The 24,275-nt window shown below is 36.4% G+C and overlaps 1 protein-coding gene across 6 annotated transcripts in view; it reads left to right on the top strand.

The window, feature by feature from the left end:
- Positions 1–681: 681 nt before the first annotated feature.
- Positions 682–24,275, top strand: part of ppfia2 (PTPRF interacting protein alpha 2) — a 180,838-nt gene continuing 157,244 nt past the window's right edge. For all 6 annotated transcript variants that reach the window (XM_065268622.1, XM_065268621.1, XM_065268624.1 and 3 more), the window contains exons 1-2: positions 682–916; positions 11,769–12,023. In XM_065268622.1, the coding sequence (XP_065124694.1) occupies positions 11,775–12,023 (249 nt within the window). In that variant the 5' untranslated portion in view covers positions 682–916; positions 11,769–11,774. The remainder of the gene's footprint in view (positions 917–11,768; positions 12,024–24,275) is intronic.

Genomic DNA, 24,275 nt, shown 5'->3' on the forward strand with positions numbered 1-24,275 from the left:
ATTTTCACGCAACGATATAACACACTCATATACACTGTCAGAAAAAAGGTACAAAGTTGTTCCTTTTTCTGTCGCTGTGGTGGTACCCTAAGAGGTACCTTTTTGTACCTTTATGGGTATACAACACATTGAAATGTTGTACCTTATGGGGTAAATATTATACCCTAAGGACCAATTGTGTACCTTAAGGAACAATTTTGTACCAGTTAAATTTTAGAGGTACAAAACAGTTAACTGTACCTTTAAAGGTACACAATAGATCCTTAAGGAACAGTAATGTACCTCAAAAGGTACAACATTGTATTATGTTTATATACCTGTAAAGGTACAAAATGGTACCTTGGGATACCACCCCAGCGACAAAAAAAGGTACAGTTTTGTACCTTTTTTTCTGACAGTGTATACCACATTATTTACGCTATTTTATTACGTTTTTTCCATTCTGCCGATGTACATGTCATGTTTAGGTAACACAGTTTAGGCAAATTAATTATTGAAGTATCATTGCATTTTTTGTACCTATAAATAAAAAATAATCTAAATTATAAGTGTGCAAGTACGAAAACGAATCGAGATTGAGATCGAATTATATTGAAAAATTGCACATCTGCAACTTTAAGAAAGAAGCGAACACCCCTCTTCTTCCTGAACAATGGTCTTTCCCAACCGCCGCTGCTTCTCGCCGCTGAATTCTTAACGTGCCATTTTATTACTAATGGGCTTATGAAAATCAAAATGTCATTGATGTACAGGACCGTGTCGCGTTTTTAAGGATGCCAGCGGTGGATATTCAAGGGGGTTTTACCGGACAAGTGCTGTTTTTAGCCCGCGACGCTTCCTCGTAGTGAATCGGATGATTGGAGCAGCTGTGAGCTCCGCTTAGACTGCAGCTGTCATTGATATTGCACAGTGAACAGTGAGTATAAGACAGCATGCACGGTAAAATGCAACAGTCGTGCTGCTTTGTGGTTTACATGTGTGTGTATGTATGTATGTATGCGATTGCAGTAGTGTTTGCGCTTCATTGTCAAGGTGATTTGGAAATGCCGCCGCTTTAGTGCAAGGAAACTTCCAACAGATGTGCGAGGTATTGCTGTAGTAATAGATATCAATGCATGAATGAATCAGTGAGTGAGTGAATGAATGAATGCATGAATGAGTGTTTGTTCTGTTGGACTGATTTTAAACTTAGATCTTTCATACAGAAAAAGGTGCATAGATCAATGAGAGAGAGAGAGAGGGAGAGAGAGAGAGAGAGGGAGAGAGAAAGAGAGGGAGAGAGATAGGCATGATGTAATGCGCTTGAGACAATGGTCCAGGATTCTCTCCAATTAGAGTCACAGCAGTGGAAAAGACCTTTTCATAGGGATGAGATCACTGTAAGGTGTCGGCCTGGTGTATGTGGTGGGAATGTCAGGAAAAATGTTCCCGTATCTCACTCGTGGTCCGGCTATAGCCCTTATTCACATGTGCTGTATGGTTGAGTGGACAAGATCATATCAATGAAGAGCTGTTCAAACAAAGAATGTACTAGGGATTACAGCATGCACACTTTAGATATTATTGCAACTGGAAGCACTGAGCATTACTTTTATTGTCATATTACATGCACAGTTAATTTTTCTCTAAGATAAATTAGTCTTTTATTTTTGTATGTGGCAATAATTATTAGATACTGTGCAGGAAACCATTTGAATGAAATAATTACGGTTTGTAACTTTGTCCCTTATCCCCCTCTCTCTCTAAACTGTATCTCTATCTCTCCTTTATCTATATATATCTTCTATCTTGGTTTACTGTGCAGAGATGCAGAGACAATAGTAGATTAATGCGTTGGCTTATGATAGCCATTTGTCAATGAAAAGTGTGAGTGGTCAGCTGTGGCTTTGTGGCAACTTTGCTGTTTGTATGGGCTTCCTGACCACCCTGACATAGCGACATTGTCTCAACCAATGAGGTTGGGGTGGGACTGGGACTGTCTATTTCCCTGTCCAACTGCTTTTAGTTGTAGTGCAGAAATGACACACTTCACCTTAAAGTTCAAGGCCAGACAGTCTCATAAAGCACCAAGCATATGCTTTCCAATGTTAGATATTTCCATATTTCTGCCAGCGCAGCACATTTTATATGATTGTCATGATTTTATCATGTCATTGACGACTCATGACTGCTACACAGGCGTTCTTACTTGCTATTAATGGTTTATAAGTCTATAGAAAGGGAGGAGCGTCATGGACTCTATGACCCTACTGACCCTGCTGGAGGTGCTGGTGTGTATAATGTCTACTGTAACGTTAACATCAGCCATTTTTACTGTGTTTTATCATATGTGCAACTCAAGATGGTTTATTTGACCTTGGTAGGGTGTGTAGTGGAAAGCTTTTTACACACTAATGAATGTGTGCACGTTGTAGTGCTTTGTGTGCATGCACGCTCAAATTATTGTAACAATATATATATTTTTTAGAGAGCAAACGCAATTGGTGCTGGAAGTCTAGAGATAAAATCTAGGATTTGAAATCTAATTTTTAAAGAGAAATGTTTAGGTCACATAATCGAACGTAATCAAATTTGTGTCATTGACCATAGCCATTTGGTAGGTCAGATCTGCTCGATTCTATTAAAAAAATACAAGATTTATACCATGGACCATCAGGTTTTATACAAACTTGAGGAGTCCTGCATTCAAAATGCTGGCATAATAAATACTAGATATTATTCATTTAAATTGTAGCTTAGCTTAGTGATCTCAGACATTTTGACATCACTAAAATAGCTTTATTTTTACCCATCTTGTATCACTATGAATCCAGATTACAATGAACCCTCTCACCTCAGCCCTCCTTTTTCCTCTCTCTCTTCTTTTCACCCCCCAGCCAACCATCCATCCATTCATTCATTCATTCAGACACTGCGTGTAGAATATGATCCCTCTTGTACTCATCACTAGGGCTTTTACTCTAAGCATCGCCTTGTGCTCAATATTCAGATGGAAATGTGTATATAAAAACATTGCACTAAGTGCGTTTTCGAATCCATCTGCCTTAAATTTAAACATGGTAGCGCTCAATATTCTCCATCAAGTGATTATGATATATACTGCTTAATATGAATAATCCCACCATTCCTTTTTTCATTTATTCACCCCAACCCACATAATCAGACCACCATTCTTCACACACTTCCTATTGGTCAGCATTCGGTTCAGGCCATCGTTGGACTGTTTGACTCAGCATGATTCTAAAAAACATTATTTCCAGGGTCATATGAGACGTTTATATTTTGATAAAATGTGTAAATGATAAATTGGAGCTGAGGGTGCAACAGCACTCTGTGTTCTGCACTTTCAACAAAACTTATAGGCCTAATGATATCTACAAAAATGTCTATAAGAATAAAGTTCCAAAAGTTGTCACTGGGTGGTACCATTTTGAAAAGGTCAATATATGTGTCATTTTGGTAATGATATGTACCTTTAAGGTACCCGTATGTACCCTGTAAGGTACCGATGTGTACTTTTGAGGGACCAATATGCACCTTTTACGGACAGATGTGTGCTTTTTGAAAAGGTACCGTGCCATCCCAGGGACAACTTTTGTAGCTTCCTCTACTTTTTTTCTGATGATCCCAGTTCTGATGAACTTAACTCTCACAGTTTTTTTTTTTGGATCACTGGTAATAAGACAAAAAATAATGGCAATAATTTAATTGTTCTTGTGTTTATTGAATACCAATTTGAACTGTATCTTGTAGGGAGATCTCCCATGAGTTGGGCTCTGGATCCTTCCTCAGTTAAAGTTTTGATGTTTTGCCAGCCTTGGCGCTGATCTCAGATGCTAGGGCTGTTTGGTGTTATGAAATATAGATGGGGATCTTCTTCACTTAAGCTTCTGTAATGGCTTTATTCCACCCTTAAAAAGTTGCTGCGTCATTCGTTCATACTTTTTTGCCGTCACCTACGAATCCGAAAGTTACAGTGTAGTTTGTTTCTGAGATTTGTTGATTCATTTCAGCCTCATTCATAATTTGTCCAATTCATTGCATTCCTTTACATGTTGGAATGGCATCACATCTACATTGAGGCTCAACTTAAATAAAAAGCCATGAGTGGTCCTGTGATACAATGATTTTACCATAAGTAATAGGTATAGGATTCAAAACCCCAAAACTGTGGTAAAATAACTGTAGCATGCCTACTCGGGTGAAACAGCTATTTGATATAAGACAAGTATTCAATCATAATTAATAATTCACCGATATATCGGCCAATAATCTGTATCTGTTGATAAAAGCAATTTTTCACACTATCAGATGATAGTTTAAAAACAGACGATAGTCATGGCTGATATATCAAAAGAGAAAAGGAAAATGCGATTAATATGAGCTCTGTCTATAGAAAATTTATAAAAACATCATTAGTTTAAAGGTGCTGGTTTTCCTAATCCTATTTTTCAAACTTTAGTTAGAGTGTAATGTTGCTGTTAGAGCATAAATAATACCTGCAAAATTATGAAGCTCAAAGTTTAATGCCAAGCAATATATTTTCTTTAACAGAAATTTTTTATATGTTATATTCATAAGTTATATGATGACAAAATTCGGAGTTTTTGACTAACCTACAGGAATATACCAAAAAAAGCATGACCTTGTTGCGCCTCCACAGTTGCGTTAGTAGAGTGTTTTGTCGCCATGCCATTGAGACACTGTTATTTTCATCCCAAATCCCCTTTGTTTGGCCTTTGCTTCCACAATCTGGCGTGACCTTTCCGGACAACGTGCGCTAAGCTCCTGTCGATTCACAACACTAGACCAACTATACAATCAGAACTCGTTACGTATTTCTGAAGGTGGGTGGGAAGACATCACCCCGTATTTAGGACAGTGAAAACAATGGTATAGAGAAAAGCAAATTAGGTGAAAAAGACTTTTTTCACATAGGAAACATGAAAATATACTGTGGGCCATAAAAATCAAAATTCATTCCTTTGAAAAAAGCAGGAAAAACGGCAACTCTAATGCATACCCGACCGTCAACCCTCCCGTTTTTCCCAAGTTTCTCCCGTATTTACCATTTTACCATCATCCCGTTTAAATAAAGTCCCGTATTTCATGTATTTTTAGTTTTTCTATAAAAAAAATCCACTGGCTGTTTTTGATGTTTGCTTAATACTTCCGGTAAATCAGGCGGCAGTATATCTATAACACATTACTCAAACGGCACCCACCAATAAAACAAGAAAAAGAAAAGCTTCCCGAGGATGGGTAAAGGATGACGAGCTTAAATCAGAAGATATTAAGGAATGCAACACTGCGACCAATATGTATAAGATGTACAGTAAGAGAGCCATGTACTTTCTTACTTAGTATTTTTGTTAATTTGTGCTAAAAACAAGCAAAAAATATTGCCGTAGGAAAGTACAACAGTGAACGCATCCATTTTCTTGCATAGTAGTGAAAACGGGGGTGGGGGTGTTAGGTTTTCGGTTATTTCCCTTATTTTCAAATCCCAATGTTGATAGGTATGGTGTAATGTTCAATATTAATTGTCATTATGTGAAAGAATAACATTCAAAAATATAAACTTTAGAATTTAGTTAATGCAAGTTAATATAACCACCAAACTATCGGTATAGGCATCGGTTTTAGCAGTTATCGGTCTGAATCAGTCTATAATATCGGTGCATCTCTAACCATAATAACAGTTATTATTTATATATTTATATAAATGGGACCGCACCAGAATATCTTTGTGACCTCATTAGCCCATATACCCAATCACGTTCACTTCGTTCTGTTGATTCTCTCTTACTACAACAGCCTTCATGTAAACTCAAGTCCATAGGGGAAAGAACCTTCTCATATAAAGCCCCCAAGCTATGGAATGCTCTTCCTACTGTACAACTATCAGAAATGCAAAAACTTTGGGACACTTCAAAAAGTTAATTAAGACACATTTTTTAACGGCTGTATTTTCTTAATTGTTTTGTTACCCTTGTTGTTTTTGTTTATTTTACTGCATGCGCTTTGGGTTTAAGAAAAGCACTTTACAAATAAATGCATTATTATACCATCATTTACACTGTACTGTTATGGGTTACCTAACCCAGGGTTTCCCGCAGAAAATTTGTTAGTTAAGGTGGTAGGGTTGGGCAGTGGGTGGTGCCAGGGGGAGTGACAATCAAAGGTGCGGGGCGTACGCGTCATGATGAAAATATTTTTATTAAAAACACTCAAATAAAACTTATTTTTGAATAAACTATGACAGAAAATGAACACATACTAGATTATTAATTAATTAAATGTTTTTAACAAATACCTCAAACGAAAAAAGCTGCGTGATGAAGTGAAACTAAAGGGTTAATAAACACAAACTGAAGCAGATGTTGTAGAACATTTAGGCCATGTGGCGCGCGTGCCCGCTCGCGGTGTGAAGCGTGTCTGCGCTATTCTCCGAGATGCACTTGACGGCCTTTTGTGCTGCGAAATTATTATTTTTTGGACAACCTAGTTAAGGTGGTAGGGTTTCCCAGCTTAGGTGGGCCGCCCGAACTGCAAAGTGCTGCGGGAAACCCTGTAACCATTGGTTTTAATTTACCTTAAAAAAAGTCCATCTCTGACCCAGCCATGGGCTGACACAACCCACCATTCATTGGTATAAAAATAATAAAAACCAAGACTATTATTATCTTGCTAATAATAGCGGTAAGATGTTACATCAATGATTTCTTATACACAGTATGATTGTATGTGGACACAACACAAGAGCCTTATAACAGGCTTATTTTAGCAGATCTGTCCGTTTAATTAAGTGCTACGCTTACGCAGTCGTGCTGCATTTGAGGAGCGGCTGTGTTCACAGATTGTGTCAGGGTGTAATAGTGATGTAAGAGGTGATGTGTAAGCTGTGCGTGTCATCCAGGCCGCTGCGAGAAGCAAGGCTGAGCACTGATGCAGTTGGCTGCCTCCGACGTCACTCCCTCCCTGACCAGAACTGAATGTGTGAATTAAGCTTGGAAAACAAATGTAGGTCTTTATTCCAGCAACTGCGTGTGTGCATATGAAACGTGTGACTGTGATTGAGGGGAAGCCCCAGACACTGTGCTGTATGAATAATTTATTGATTGGCATATGGTATTGAGACAGTGCTACCATTCCTTTGTTTCTTTCCACCGATCACACCTCCCCCCTTTTACATGTCTCCATTTTCACCTTTTAATGCTTGGTTTTGATTGATTTCTTTGTTATAGTTATTTTTGTGCATAGATTTATTATTGTTCGTTTTCAGTTAGGCAGCAATGATTGTTTTATTGATCAACTATCAATATCCCAATAACTACCTTAAAAAAAGTTTTTCAATATTTTACTATGTTTTTACCTCAACTTAGACAAATTAATACATACCCATCTCTTTTCAATGCGTGCACTTAATCTTAGTACAGCGCATTGTAAATGTGTTAGCATTTAGCTTAGCCCCATTCATTCCTTTTTTCCTACAATGGAAGTGAATGGGGCTTATAATCGGTTTGTTTTACAAACATTCCTCAAAATATCTTTCTTCTTGTTCATCAGAACAAAGAAATTTATACAGGTAAGTGTTACGTATATATACAGTTTCTGTGCCACTAGTGGCATCTAAAGTAATTGTAACGAATTAACCAAAATAGTGTTCCAAACATGTTCACTACCATGTGTCAAACAGAAACTGCCGAAAAGTACAGAGAAATACTTTAAAGTGTTTAAATTTTAACTTTTATAAGTTAATCAACCTGTGCCTTTACACTTTAAGCTGGCATAGGAGAAAATACAGATGATATGTTATCTTTAGTATATGCTAAATTGGGTCAAAGCTTGTTGCTTCTATTATTTGTTACCCATGTGTGATGACAGTTTCTGAGGAATTTGCGGTGTGGCATAACTCATGACTGACCTCGGCACATTGGCTTCTTTCCTTTTTGAATTGTGTCTTTATCCAAAGCTTATCCCACTTTTTGAAGGTGCTTATGTTCTCTACATTGTATGCTTTGTAGGTGGCAAGAGAGCTGGCTGCAGACCAGAGTGGTTTGGGTTTAGTGGTTAGTGGCAAGCTGTGAGCTGGTGGGTCTTTGGCTAACTGTCTGTTCATACGGTGTCTGCAGGGCTTAATGCCAGTAAGAGGGATCTTGGAGACAAACGTGCATTTTTTCCAAACACGCCGTGAATGAAATCTGCTTTATGGTGATATTTGTGTCTTCATCTGTCAGTAGGGCCAATGACGTGATGTTAATTATTTTGTGTGCATATGGCTTAATTAAATGTAAAAGGGAGGGTTAAACTCAAAATAAATTTGCAGATTTCTTGCATGCATTCTCTTTTTGAGGACCAAGTCTAAAATTTTTGGTTTTATTTCACTTTGAAAGAATATTTGGGGGATAATTGCAAAAATGTCAATGTGGTGTAACCGGTCTGTGTCAATTGGTGTAACTAGTATGTTTTAAATGAAAATATAAATATATTCATAAAAAAGTGGAATAAAATAAAATCATCTAGTTTAGTGTCATATATGATTTTTTTACATACATTTTTACATTATTTGTCAAAGATTATTTCAGCAAATGTCAGGAAAAATATTACAAAACGCATTAAAATTACAATTAGAAATAACTAATAAAATTATATTTTAAAATTATATATATATATATATATATATATATATATATATATATATATATATATATATATATATATATATATATATATATATATATATATATATATATATATATTTGGATGATTACGCTTACATGCCATCAAGGTGGATAAAATATTTAATATTTCTCATTCTTTGATGCAATTGATTCACCATTTGACATTTTCAGGTCCATTCAGTCTTAACTTTCATAAAAATGGTGCAAATTTTTTTTTTATTGCATAAAATCAACATAAATACACTATGGGGTGGTTTCCCTGACAGGGTTTAGTTTAAGCCAGGACTAGGCATTAGTTTAATTATAAAATATAACTAGTTTTAACAAGCATGCCAAAGGAATGGGCACTGATGTATTTTGAGAAATGTCAATACAAGTTGTTTTCAGTATGGACAGCTCTTACATTTATTTTAGTCTAGGACTAATCCGTTTCTGGGAAACCGCTCCAAAGTTCATTAAAATAAACCTGATGCATGCTTTTAAAACAAGTTTTTAAAAAAGATTTGTGAAATTCTCATCTTGCCAAACTGTTTTAGTTACTGACTTAAATATCAATTTAGTTTTTTCCACTGTTGCCTTCATTATTGTATAAAACGTTTTGTTGTAATTGTAAAATGTGATGATAGATACGATAGTAGTAGCTATTGTAAATAACCAGTATACAATCACCTGGATTCCATATTATTGTACCAAGTCCATGTATAATGTCATTATCAGGCAAATTAACTAGTTAGGTTAATAAACCCAATGTCCAATTTATATATGTGTGTAGATCGGGTCAAATCAGGCATGTGCTGCTAAATGCAATTGTGTTAACATGTGTGTATAAGCAACACAATATCATGGCAATTTATTTCTACGCAGTGGCTGATTCATATGAATTTATAGGATGATCTCATTTGCGTGTGTTAGCCCTTTATGTTTTCATGTTTGGGTTTGGGATAGGGCTTCATTCTTGCTTTTTCTAATAATTAGGTCTGAAACAACAAATCGATTAAATTGATTATGAAAGTACAACAAATGTCATTGATTAGTTGGTCTGTAAATAAGAGTTTTTTTCCTGTGTGTTTTGAAGGACTGAATTGAATAATTCACTTAATTGTTCATTCAGTAATAAAACATGTCTCATTACCCTTTGCATGTATACAAGTAGACTACTTAGAAACACCAGACTAAACTGTTTAAGCATCATTACCATTTGCCCATGAATAACAACAAGATTTTTTTTTGTAATTCTTTCTAAAGAGCCTATTCGATTGTCTAGTATCCCAATGGGGCAAGTAACAAATTTCTCTTACCGGGGACATCAGCGCATCCTTTTTGTTCATAACACACACCCTTGATTCACTCTGATTACTTGTACATGCTATTTCAATAGGCTTTATGCCCAGCTGCACTACTTCCTGAACTTCAGCCAGCTCCTTGTTTCCTGTCTGCCATTATTGGACAAACTGATTAATCCAGGTGTGTCTGATTATTGTTGTTGTGACTACTGAGGTCAGGCACACCTGGATTAATCAGTTTGTTTGTGACTACTCCGGTCAGGCACACCTGGATTAATCAGTTTGTCCAATAATGGCAGACAGGAAGCAAGGAGCTGGCTGAAGTTCAGGAAGTAGTGCAGCTGGGCATAAAGCCTATTCTTTACCTGTGGCGTGGTAAAGTGTAGCATGTGGTGTGAATTGTACATACAAGTTTTACTCGCTCAGACTTTCGTTTACTCTATTTTCCGCTTTGTAAACGCCTACATGGCCACATCTCGCCCTTGCCAGGAGATTCCTTTATCCGCTTGTATCATCATAGTCAAGGCGTGTAGCCCTGTGTAGCTCCAATGCTTGTCTTCCCTACAGCTACCAGCAATCCTGTCAGCTTTGAGTCTAACAGGACTAGACAGCCATCAAATATATGCACATATAGGATATATGCTGTCGACTTGCAGATGTTCTGAGCTGTTAAATGCTTGTACAGATAGACATAAAAGATTTGGCAGGAATTGTTTTTTTTTATATTAATTTTTTTTGTAATTTTATACTTAAGGTGCTTATTTATTTGTCATTTACATAACTGTAAAATATCTGAAAAGTAAGTTTGTGATACCTGTCAAATGGATTTATGTTTTTTGAGGATTTCATGAGCGGTGCTAATGACATCAGGCAGGTGTTAAAGACTGTATATAAATGTGTTTTTATTTGTGTATTAGATGTTTGTATGCATAAACGAAAGCCTGATCTCATGAGAATTCATACGTATTTTACAAGTTGGCTAATTTGTACAGTATGATTTCGTATGAAGTAAATCTCACAAAAACATACAATTATCATAAAAAAAAACAATAATGAAACTCCACTCCTAACCCCAACGCCACTGGGGCAAAAGCAAATTGTACAAAAAATTTACGAATGTGGTCGTACGATATAGGTAAACAAATTGCAATCAGTTAGCGTTGTAAATAAAGCTTATTTGGAGATATTGCCTTACTAAACCCCTAAACATATTCACAACTATTTTACAAGGTGACGATCTCGTATGACTTTGTATGATGTGAATCGTACAAACATGTATGATTATTTGTAGTGATGCAATCAATGATTATTTTGATTATAGATTAATAGGACGATTATCCGCAGCTTGTACTCATCTCACTTTTAACTGGACATGTCGGACTGTATGAGGCAAAGGCCCCTGACTTTATAACAAAATAAACAAAAGTGCCTGGCTTTATAATAATTACTTGTATATATAAATACACACACATTTATGTATGTATTTAAGAAACATTTACGTGTGTGTATGTATATTTATAAATTTATATATTCTATATGATATATAAATTTTAAAAAATTATATATAAATAAAATACATTTTAATTAATGTGTGTATGTATATGTCTGCAATTAAACCACTTTTATTTTGTTTGCGATTAATCGGGATTAAACTTTGCACAGCCCTAATTTTATGTAAAACACTAAAATGACTAGCTGACTTTTTACAGGCAGGGTCTCATATGTTTGATGGCATTGTTATACAGTCTTTGCAAACTTCATATTCTCTACATTTATACAAGGATTTGTCCTCCTCCATCAGGAAAAGATGATGTGCGAGGTGATGCCTACGATCAGCGAAGACACGGCGCTGAGCCAACGTGGGTCCCAGAGCAGCGCCTCTGACCCAGACTCCCACTTTGAGCAGCTGATGGTCAACATGCTGGATGAGAGGGATCGTCTATTGGACACCTTACGAGAGACACAGGAGAGCCTAGCCCTCTCCCAACAACACCTCCAGGATGTCATCTACGACCGGGACTCACTGCAGCGTCAGCTTAGCTCCGCACTGCCACAGGTACAACCCAAACATAATAACAAAACATTGGCATGAAATCAGGGCCACATTGTTGCTTAACGTTACCACAGACTGTCCTTTTGATGTATAAAAGGGGTCAAACATGGGTTAAAGATACTCTAGTGGAATGCAAGTTTTCTTCAGGTTCTGGACAATAGTAAATCATTACCTGTTAACCAACCATTACTTCAGGTGTGAAGTCCCATATGGGATGAATATTAATACCAGGCTTATTAAAGGAATGGTCATTCTGATTCCCAGAAATTTCATTAAAACCATCTAGTCAGATTAAGACTTAAAATTTAGGATACCACATCAGATGGTTGTGAAAGATCCATGAGAGAACTTTCTATGTCAAATTCCAGCAATTACTATTCATTTGCTCTCATAAGATACACTAGTTCATTTCCTCATGGAGCGTTTTAGTACTTTTACTGCAGCTAAGAAACTTATGAGCTAAAATATGAGCATGCCACAGCTGGCCATGTGTGATTGCTGCATCTAAAACTAGTGATACTGAAATCGGCGTCCAAGTCTTTTCTCCTGAACAAAGAGGGCTAAAATATCTCCAACTGCGTTTTTAAGCTGCGCTACCATTGCCCAAAGACAGAGGAAAAGCGATGGCTTACGTAATCACGCCAAAACCCAGATTAGCTCCACGCTTGAAGCAAAAGTGTGTCAGTAATTCTAGTCACAAGCCTTTGGTGCTCTTCTTCCAGAAGTCTCTGTGGTCTTGGCGGAGGAGAAAAGGGGCTTTTTTTTTAAATGGTTCTCCTTTCCCTCACATTGATTTTTTTGTTCCTGACGGAGATACAGTTTTAATGCTACTTACAGTACCGTACAGTATGGTGGTTGAGCATATGTTGAGGAGAAGAACAACAAATGTTGTGGATTTAAGTATCATATGCAAATACTTGAGAAAAGATGTCAGTCCAAATGAACACGGAAGCAAATTTGTAAAGGAATAATTTGCCATACAACATACATTCATTCTGATGCTGTTTGAAATCTGTATGTCTTTATTGCATAAAAACAAGGGGAGATGCTTTAAAGAATGCTTAACCAGCTGTGTGCAAACAGTCGTGGACTGTCAAGCAAAAAAAACTTAAAAAGCACCTTATATAAAACACTGTTAAAGTTGTCAGTTTTGCACTATATTTCAAGTCTGCATCTTCAAAAGTCCTATAAATGGCTTCAGCAGGTTTGTAATTTAGCACATGAGGTGTATGGTGTATGGAATCAGCCTGATCTCACAGGAATTTGTGACCATTTTATGATGCTCAAAAGCAGATTGTACTAAAACACATGGTTGGGATTGTTTAAAAGTATACAAATTAGCTATACTTAGTAGTGATGCACCGATGTATCGGCCGCCGATATTTATCGGCCGATTTTTGATGAATTTGAAACCATCGGCATATCGGCAATAGCACGAGAAAGGCCGATACCGATTGTTTATTAATTAACTGCATAAAGAAATCCATTATATGTAAAAAATGAGTTAATGTTGTTAATAAAATAAATGCTGAATAGCAAAAACCACCTTTAAAGGTTGTCATGCTCTCTTATTATATTTGTTTTAGCTTAGTTTGTGCCTCTCTTATTATGTTGGTCAGTTGAATGTTAATTAGATCCAATCCATGTTCAGTAAAAATAATTTGATGCAGAATAAACTAGCTAATAGCTAATAGCCAACTGTATAGTATTGTATACAAGTGTTTAATATCGGTATCGGCATCGGTATCGGCCAGAAGTTGTCTGTTTAAATCGGTATCGGCATCGGCCCAAAAAAATCCTAACGGTGCATCCCTAATACTTAGTTAAAAATTAGTTACAAAAAAATTGTTACAAATTCCCATGAATTGTAATTGTGTGGTGCTTCATATTCCTTTTAAGAATTTAAAGGGACACTCACTTTTTTTTTTTCGAAAATATGCTTAGTTTCCAGATTCCCGGAGTTAAACATTTGATTCTTACCGTTTTGGAATCCGTTCAGCTGATCTCCGGGTCTGGCGCTAGCACTTTTAGCATAGCTTAGCACAATCCATTGAATCTGATTAGACCATTAGCATTGCGCTAAAAAAATAATCAAAGAGTTTTGATATTTTTCCTATTTACGTCTGTAGTTACATTGTGTACTTAGACCGACGGAAGATTAAAAGTTTCTAGGCAGATATGGCTAGGAACTAAACTCTCATTCTGGCGTAATAATCAAGGACTTTGCTGCCGTAACATGGCTGCAGGAGGCGCAATGATATTACGCAGCAGCCGCAAATAGTCCCCTTAGTATCTTTCAATAGCAGGGTACCAGAAGTCACGTTGAGGGTAACTCATGTTTGACTTTACATATGTATTGTGACATTTCCAAGAGAAATAGAATATCACACAAGGAAAATAGCGGACGTGGCTTCTGTGTTTTCCACTGTGAATTGATTGATTATAGACAAAGTATGCGTTTCATTCAGAAATAGCAGACTGACAGTTGGAGGAGGGCGGAGTTAACGGATGCATTGCCCAAGCCGGCAAGCTGATGTCATCAGTGAAGGATCGCCATAAAAGGGCGGAAGGACCTCCTTTAGATTTTGATTAAAGTCTTTTTGATTAAAGACCCACACAGATAAATAATTTATGATAAAAACTGCAATATTCCATTAAAAAATAATAATTGCCAGCTGAGTTTTCATGAGGACTTTAAAACGAACAATATTGTTAATTGAGTGCTCTGCAGGTGAATGACCATGAAGACAGCAATAATAGTTAATAAAACACTAACAAATTCATACATCTGTTATCTCCATATGAAATATAGACATAAGCATCTGCCCTTCTGACTCACTTCTTACTATTTTACCATCCTGCGTGAGCGTTTTACGAGCATTGAAGCAGTAACGAGTGGGCCACTAATAACATATTGATTTTAGTTTTCATGGAGGTACGTTGACATGCGGTGCGGTGATCACAAGGCACGGTTTTAAATGAGATGTTACGTCCTTCGATCCGGATCCTGCTTACCAACGATATGCGTGTGCAAACGATTCCATTAATTACAGTGGCAACGCTTTATTAGCTCGTGCCACATCAACATCACGTTAATGCTTTATGAGGCTCTTTAGCGGATAATCTGGTGGTACGTACTAGCAGGAAAGCTGTGTTATCATTTGCTTGTTGTTATGGAGAAATCGTAAATAGTGTTTGTTAATGTTTTTTTAACGAAATTGTAATAGGGTTTGTTCAGAATGATTGTTCGCCCATGTTTGTAATTGCCACTTCACATAGTCTACACTAATTGTATGATAGATTTAGGCTATGCTGAGTGATATGCTATAGTAGAGGTCTCCAACCTTTTTGTGAGCAAGGGCTACCACAATGAATAAAACAGTATGGAGGGCTACGTTTATGTTTTACTTGTTGATTCCATTATGTTTTACGTGTTGATATGTTTTATCATTGTTTAAAATGTTAACATGCCTAAAACAAGCCAAGCATATATAAAAATATGCGATAAATTAATATTACAATTGAGACTATTAATAACATGTGCTTTGGCGGGCACCTCACAGACTCTGTGCGGGCAACCTGGTGCATAGTGATACAGTGACTATGTTTATGTTTATGGTTTGTTGTACACTGTGAAAAATGATTTTCTTACTTAGTATTTTGGTCTTGTTTTCAGTACAAATATAAAAAAATCTTAAATCAAGATTTTCTTGATGAGCAAAATTAGTCTAGGTCTTAGACAAAAAAAGATAAAATTTAAGTGAATGTGTACTTAAAACAAAGCGAAACAATGGAGTAAGAAAATTTTTCTAGAATTTAAGATTTTTTTTTAGCCCACTGGTAGATTATTATTATTTTTTGCTTGTTTTAAGCACAAATTCACTTACATTGTATGTTTTTTGTCTAAAAACTAGACCTATTTTCTTAGGTTATTTTGCTTATTAAGAAATGCATCTTAATACATTTTTTTTTTAATATTTGTACTAAAAGCGAGACAAAAATACTAATTAAAAAAAGAAATTTTTGCAGTGTAGCTGGGATGTTTTTTTTTAAACTGTAAAGTGCTTTATCAAAAAAAAAATGTAAAACAGGGAATAATAGAAAGTGCAAAACAAAGAAAATATGTAAGGAATAATTGACGACGGGCCATTGAATTATAAGAAAATAATGCACAACCAAGGTGCAATGCGGCACAACGCGAAGCCGGAGTCCATTCCTCTTATACCACGGCTACCACAAACATTGTTCTGGTGCATATTTTTAAGACATTTGACAAGTTAGGTGTGCGGTTATCAGAAATGAATGCATACCCACGGAACATTTCTCAGCCAATCAGAATACAGCATTCAACAGACCCGTGGTATAATTTTAAATAATTGCACACACGATCAAATAATTTTTAGGTGACACACTCACAGCAATGCCATAAAAGAACCATTTCTTTTACAACCTTTACTAATACAAAAACCTTTTTTTTCACCACAAATCACCTTTTTTGAAACCGAAATGTTCTTCGGATGTTAAATGTTCTTCATGGAACCATTCTGCCAAAAATGGTTCCTCTCTGTCATCGTGAATCATCTTTATAACAGCAGATAGTGGTAAAGGGAGGCAGCTTTGTAAAAAAAAGTATTTTTTAGGATGAGGATATAACTAAAAATCCCAAACATATGAGAATTTGGCCTCCATACAGTACCTATAAAATCCGTCACACACCACTGCTTTGCAGTTTCATTTTATCTGAATTTGCAAGTAAGCAGGTTATGTTATTAAGGTCCACGGTGGGCAGACATGTAAAACATCTTCCAAACGACGCTTTAACCTCCTTTAACATTTGACAATGTATGAGTTTAGACATGGTATAGACGGCATGATAAATCTGGGAGCTGATGAACACGGAGATGAAATAGGCTGAATTATCCCTGCAGGGTGAATTCATCAGTAGATAATGAAGAAGAGGAGGAGAAACAGGAAAAGTGGGAGGAAGGGGATGGATGGTGGTGTGATGTAAAGATGAAGTGGCCTGATTTTAGCCACATGATAGAAGCTATTGGTGATATACACTAAAGCTAATATCCCCAGGGTCAGCGATTTTATCATGCACAGTAATGATCTGGCTCTGAAGGATATCTACAAGACACTAGATATTTAAATTTTCTGTAGAAGACGGTAAAATATGCTGTCTGAGGGGCAACCTTCCGATCTCTCTGATCAAGCCAATACGAAAGTGATTTAAACTGCAATTCATCGACTGGCCGCATGAGACTGGCTCCAAAAGGAAGTTAATTCCCATAGACCCACATGCTAAAATGCCCAAATTTACAGTAGAAAAGTGTTTTTAGTATGTATAGCTAATTTTGCCCTTCATGACAACTGTGTGGGGGTGAATTTTTTGTAACTCATCTGTTTAAATGATATTAAGCCTTAAAGTTTTACATAATTAAGGGCGTGGCCACTTGAGTGACAAGTGAACTGCCACTGCTGTCACTAGAATCGAGTGTGTGTTTTCAGCAGCCAGTCACCTCAACTTCACCCACATCCCGAATCTTCACCCATTTTCGGATATACTCAAAGGATGCGCAGTGAAGCGCGGCCAAGATGGCGAATGCAGGCACCGCCTACTTTAAGCTTCAAAAATGATCTTCAGAAACCTATGGGTGACCTCACGGACACTACGTCCATCTTTTTTACAGTCTATGATGCTGTCATGATGTTGTGGGGTTTTGCCATGGCAGTTTTAAAGGTGTGTAGCTCATTGCTATGCACTTGCTGAGGTGTTCTAGGTCAGGAGTTTTCAAACTTTGTGATGGCAGATTGGATAATTTAGCCCAGGAGATGCATTGCATTTTGTTGCAATGTGCATGATAAACAACTTTAGTCAAATAAACTGCGCTTTGCAAGGCTGCGTCCGATGTTTCCGTACGTGTAAAAACAAACTATATTACGAGCTGTAAAAGTTTGTGTGGGACCCCTGGTTTGAAAACCCCTGTACTAGTTGGTTACTTTTTGACCTAGTCAACACAGAACACTTTTTTGAGCAAGCTGCACAATTTGATGTAACATTTATGTCTGTTGCACAAATTGTATGAGACGAGTCATCCCATAACTTTAATACTCAAGGACCACTAACAAGAATTTTACTTTTTTCGAGGGTTTAGGAGAGAGGTTAAAGCAAATACTTAAGAAAAGAGAAATGACTTTTTACTGCTTAATCCACCCCAAGAGTAATCTTAATCTTTGCACCTTTTATAGCGCCTCTAAACTTCAAGTCATTTAGAGTGAGTATTAAGTATAAAGCTAAAACGCAATCGTTACCATTGATTTGGATTTCTAAGTGAGTGACTCATGTAGTTGCTGCACTTCAGTGCATTACCGATGAAGTGTATTTACACAAAAGAACAGTCAATCTTAAAAGGGTGATTTCATGAGACTACATATAGTATGCGAAACAAACAGTAGATCTCACAACTTAAAAGCTCTAAGACAGACCCATCTTACACATTTTGACTGCTCACTTTCAGTCTCCAGGAACATTGCAAGACTTGATGACATGGAAAATGAGATATCATAGTGATATTATAAAGACAGCAAATTGTTTGCAAACTTAAATAATCGACTAGACTTTTCACAATTTTTACGTTGTCTTTTTTCTCTTGAAAATTTCTGGGGACCCAGATTGAAAACCCATGTCCTGTGTTGTTCTTTCAGTTTGTCTTGTAAACCACAGACTTGTCTGTGCTGTTGAATTCAGCTTACTCATCAGGTCAAGCTGGTGTTGTGTACATGTAAACATGGGTCAGCAAGTTTTGGAGAAACAGAGAGAGAAGATCAGAGCGATAGAGGGGCGTAGGTGTTGAACAAAAAGCACCACGTTATACTTTTCTTTAGCCTTCAGTCTACCATTAAAGAAAAAGTTGAATTAATGTAAATTCTGTCATTTTTTTAATCATCTCGCGTTGTTCAAAACCCATATGGCTACTTTTCTTCATAGGACCTAAGAAGAGTTTTAATAAAATGTGTGCACTGCTCTTTTCCATGAAATTCATTTACATGATGGATTTATTTACAGTTCATTTACAATCAATAGATGGTTTTTAATGATTACAGTAACAAGACTGAACTTACATTACAGTTCATGTCCAATTTGCAGACACTCAATTCTTCACATGCAATTGTACAGTCAATGCACACTGTAATGTGTAACTCAGTTTTAATGAAACTTTTTTTTGCCTTTTATTTCATGCAGTGCCCACTAGAATTGGAACCTGGGATGTTTTAACTAGATCTGAGATTTTACTAGATTACCCCCACCAGTACTCATTATGCGACGCCATGCTTGTTTAACTGCAATTGGGGGTTTGGTTTACCTTTAAGGATTTCAGTCTTTGCAAATGATCACGCTGGCCTGAATGCATTATGCTAATGCTGCTTATTGATATTTGCCCTGTGCAAAATTGTCAATTGAAGTGCTGAATGCTAATTTGTTTGAATAGGAGGGTGCATGTAAATAGATAAATACATAATTGGTTTGCCGAAAAGTCAACACAGAATGGGATTTGTAAATTTTATTTTTGTTATGTGACCGTTATATCTAATGTTTAATAATAAAATAATGAAAAAATGGAAAAACTTAATTTAATAAGGTTAACTAATTAATATCAGCTGATGCATTAGCTTACATGGAACAAAGAGAAATACATTTTAAGAGCATTAAAGTTTACTGTTCAGTGGCTTTTGTTAAAGGTGACAAAGCACACACAGTTTCTGCCAATCTTATGTTAATCTTGAATTCCTATAGAAAAGTACTGCATCCTTAATCTATGAAAATTCCTTTGCAATAATGTGCATTGATAAATGACCTGGAAAGCATTTAAACAAGGTACATTTTCATAATAGTTTTCAGTTTTAATTTGCGATACATGAATGCACATGTTGTTGCTGCTTTGTAATATATTTGTTGTCTTCATTAGTTGTTGTTATAAGAGATATGCAGCATGTCAGTGTAGCCAGCCTCCAACTATAAATCATACATGTCATGCTCATTTATCATCATTCAATGTCCGTTCTCGCAGGCCAATCAGAGAGCTGGATTGCGTGGTCACAGAATGTACCATTATATACGGGAAGGTGGGATGCGTTTGCGCTTGCCGCTATATGTGTAAAGTCATATGATGAAGCTTGAAAAATTGAGGGGAATGAAACGTGTGTCTATATTTTTTTCTTCTTTCACTTTAATCTTTCATCTGGTTCTTTTTCCTTCCTCTGGGCTCACGCAGTCAGCTGGTTTTCTCCATCACAGCACATGATTCACTGTGATCGTCCATTATTGTTTGTGCCCTACTTCACTCGACCCATAGGTCACATGAATGCATGATGCACTGCATGAAGTGAGAGACTGATAGTAATATAGAAAGTTGAGGGAAACATGATTCATGCTTAAGTTGTTTTTGATTGATGGTGAGTTGTAAGCAGTTCCAAATTATCAAATTTAAAAGTTGTCGTAAATAATGTGCAAGTTAATTGTCTGTGGCCCAGTGTGCGACAGGCTTAAAAAATGCCTCCTCTCAACCGTATACGATCCACCACCCCCCAAAAATCCACGTGGCATCACCATTTCTGTTTAAAAAAACGCTGTGTAACGTTTTGTCGGGGCTGAACGCAGCCCTGTTTTCCGGTCTTTACATAAACTTGCAAAATAAGTTTTTTTTAAGCATTACTTAAAAATGTTTCTCATCCCATCATATCCACAGGTACAGATTCATCATATACAATAAATCCGTGAGGTAGCATTAAAAAAAAAAAACATTTAAAAACAGAAGCATTTATTTACTTACAAGGCTACAGGTGAAGCAGCTCTTTGCGCCTTCTAATGTCTCATAATTAGTCCTCATTTATGTCCAAGAGACTCAAAAAAGCATTTTTGTGCTGCTGTGCATTCATGTATGTGATAAGCAAACGCGCGTTGTCGTCCCGTTTACAGGCGCCTATTTCGAATGCGCTCTTTAAATAACAAAAAATATATTGCGCCATTGACTTTAGACGTTAGACCAGGTTTTTGTTGGACAATGGCGTAGTTTTAGTTCCCTCAAAATAGCAATGCACCAACAATGCGCCTGAACACACCTAGTTTTCAGACCAGAACGCCCATGGGCGCAAAAGGGGGCGCAAATGCATTTGCTATTTAAAAAACGTGGCGCTAAACGTGAAAATGACAATTGCGCAGGGTGAAAACTAGCAAAAGACACTTGCGCTGCATGGCCCCGGGTGTATGATAGAGCCCAATGCATTTGATCGTCAAAGCATCCACTAATCTTTTTCTATAGTGTTGTTGGCAGGACAGTCAGAGTGTTTTTCGACGCTATCGCCAACGGTGGTGTGAACGTACAGTTAGGGAGAGCACATATGATGCATTAAAATAATGCCCACATAGGCAGCACTCTAGATTTTGGAAAAGTGCCAAAATTGACATTATTGAATGTGTGTTGTTTATAAATACTCAATGAACATTCTTAATGGTTGTGTTGGGTTCTGTTAATCAATACTTGGCAGGCACTTGGATTTGATTAAGAAGATATATATAATTGAAGGAGCATCCTGATTTGGCACTGTAGGGTTAACAGATGATAAGAATGGAGGCTGAAATCGCAGTAATCAACCAAATGTTTCTCAACTTATGCTGGTTATTAAGTATTCCTAATGTGAATAAAACACAGAGATAAATGTTTACAAGAGCAAAAGCAGTCAGTCATGATGTCCATTTATCTTTGTATATGTATGCAATTAGCCAATTTTAGTCTTTTAAAATGTATGTCTCCTAATAATTTGAACTAATGAAGAGCTTTTACAGGAAAATGTACCAGATTGTCAGATACTGCACGCATACTGACTGCATTTATTAAAATAGAAACTTAGGCAGTGACTAAAACAGACAACAACATTTCCATTCCCTACTTCATACTGATATCATCAGTTGGCCAATCATACGAATGACTGTAAGGGACGATGGAAATGGGATAACCATGTCCCAGAGACATCTTCAGTCTGAAGAAAATGAAAGCTTTCAGATATTATTTCTGTTCTCGTGTTCCCCTGGGAGAGGGTTCTGTATCATGCATTCCTATATGAAATCTACAATGTCAAGATATCTAGCCAAAAGCATAACTAAAAGTTAATTTTCACTTTTAATCAAGTAGTAATACAATTTTGTGGATTTAATGGATTTGTGGGCAGTATAATGACAGATTTTACTATTGTAAGCAGCTGAATGACTTTAAGCCCTCAGTGACATGACAGCAAACACTGTTACAGTACATCTTATACAAGCTGAGATAAGTTTTGTATCGATTTGGGTTGAAAAGGTGTGTTGTAACAACACATGTTAGGTGTTTAAGAAGACACCTTTACCGGCTCAACTAAGCAGGACTTTATATTGCATTATGATTATATTTAGCATCCATTTACAGTAGCTACTTACCTGTAAAAGCATCAGGAAAATCCTAACATCATATCTGCTGACAGCCTCCTCGTCCATTTACACTCTGCCTACCAACAACATCCACCATCAGAATTTAAATGTAAAGTAGAGTTAACTTACAGGTCGTAAGTCCGAAGTGGGAGGAATTATGATAATGTCAGTCTTGTCTACATCACCAATCCAAGGAAGTAAACTGTTGCCTACAATCCGTGTGTTTGTTGAGATTTACGTTGGAGACACAGAATACGCTGGCAAGTAATTTGTGCATTTAAACTGGCTGTTTAAGTATGGTTTACAATGTTTGGCAACTACTGGGCCATTCACATTATAATGATAACTATAATGTTAACATAATTAGGGGGGAACTAACCCTTTAAGCTCAAAGCTGGAACCTTTAAATGTTGTACAGGCTTGTAAAATAAAGTGCCACCTTGTTTTGATAAATGAAGATGAATAAGTTACAAGCCGTAACATTACACATTTGATCAGTCCCATAGAGCTACTAAACTAATCAGCCATGTCCGGTCTATGAATAGCACAGAATGACTGATTCACAGGCGTAGAATGGGAGCTGATGTTTTGTGCATGCAGCTGGCCGTTAATGGATACCTCTTAACTTCTTACTGCCTTACTGTGGTGCCATAAATAGACGATGATGTCAAAATCACTCTTCTTGAAATGTGTAAGTAACAACCGGAGATTCGAACAGGCTCCAAACCACACTTCTCTCTGTCCAAAATGAAATGACCAAATAAGTTAAGATTCCATCGCTGACCATTTGGCACACCATAGCTTAACATCAGGAGTGTAATATACGGGCTCCAAAGCACCACAGTGGAAATAGATTGTGAATGCAGTCAAAAAATGCAAACACGTTGATTAAAAGTTTTTTTTGTTTTTTTAGACATTTGATCCTTTTAGTAAAGAATTCATAGAATATCTCCACAAAAATCTTTAAAACATGCATGCTTCAATGTGAAGCTATGCTTGACCCTATTTGGCATATATTCTGTCCATGAAGTAAAAGGGATAGTTCACCCAAAAATGAAAATTCTGTCATCAATAACTCACTCCTATGTTGTTACAAAGCTGTATATATTTCTTTGTTTTGATGAACACGAAGGAAGATATTTTGAGAAATGTTCGTAACCAAACCGTGCATTTGTCTTTTTTTCAGTAAAAATATCTAATTTTTTTTTATTAAGATGCTTTTTCTTGATGAGCAAAATGACGACTTGATGAGTTTTAGACCAAAAATATCTAATTTAAGTGATTTTGTGCAAAAAACAAGGAAAAATATCTAAAAATTCTTACATTAAGCAGCTTTTTGTTGATGTGCAAAATGACCCAAGGAAATAAGTCTAGTTTTTACACCAAAATATCAAATTTAAGTGATTTTGTGCATAAAACAAGCAAAAAATACTATTAATTTCTTACCCCATGGGCAAAAAAGTTTTTTGAAATAAGTATGCTTTTTCATAAACACTTAATTCAAGGATTTTTCTTATTCCACTCGCAGATTTTTTCCTTGTTTTAAGCATACATTTGAATTTTTTTTTGTCAAAAACAAAACTTATTTTCCTACACTGCAAAAAATTATTTTCAAGAAAAAAATATGTAGTATTTTTGTCTTGTTTTCAGGAAATATATCTAAAAATTCTTACATTAAGATGCTTTTTCTTGATGAGCAAAATGACCCAAGAAAATAAGTCTAGTTTTTAGACCAAAATATCAAATTTAAGTGATTTTGTACATATAAAACAAGCAAAAAAATCTGCCAA

The sequence above is a fragment of the Paramisgurnus dabryanus genome, chromosome 1 (genome assembly GCF_030506205.2).
Source record: "Paramisgurnus dabryanus chromosome 1, PD_genome_1.1, whole genome shotgun sequence".
Classification (NCBI taxonomy): Eukaryota; Metazoa; Chordata; class Actinopteri; order Cypriniformes; family Cobitidae; genus Paramisgurnus; species Paramisgurnus dabryanus.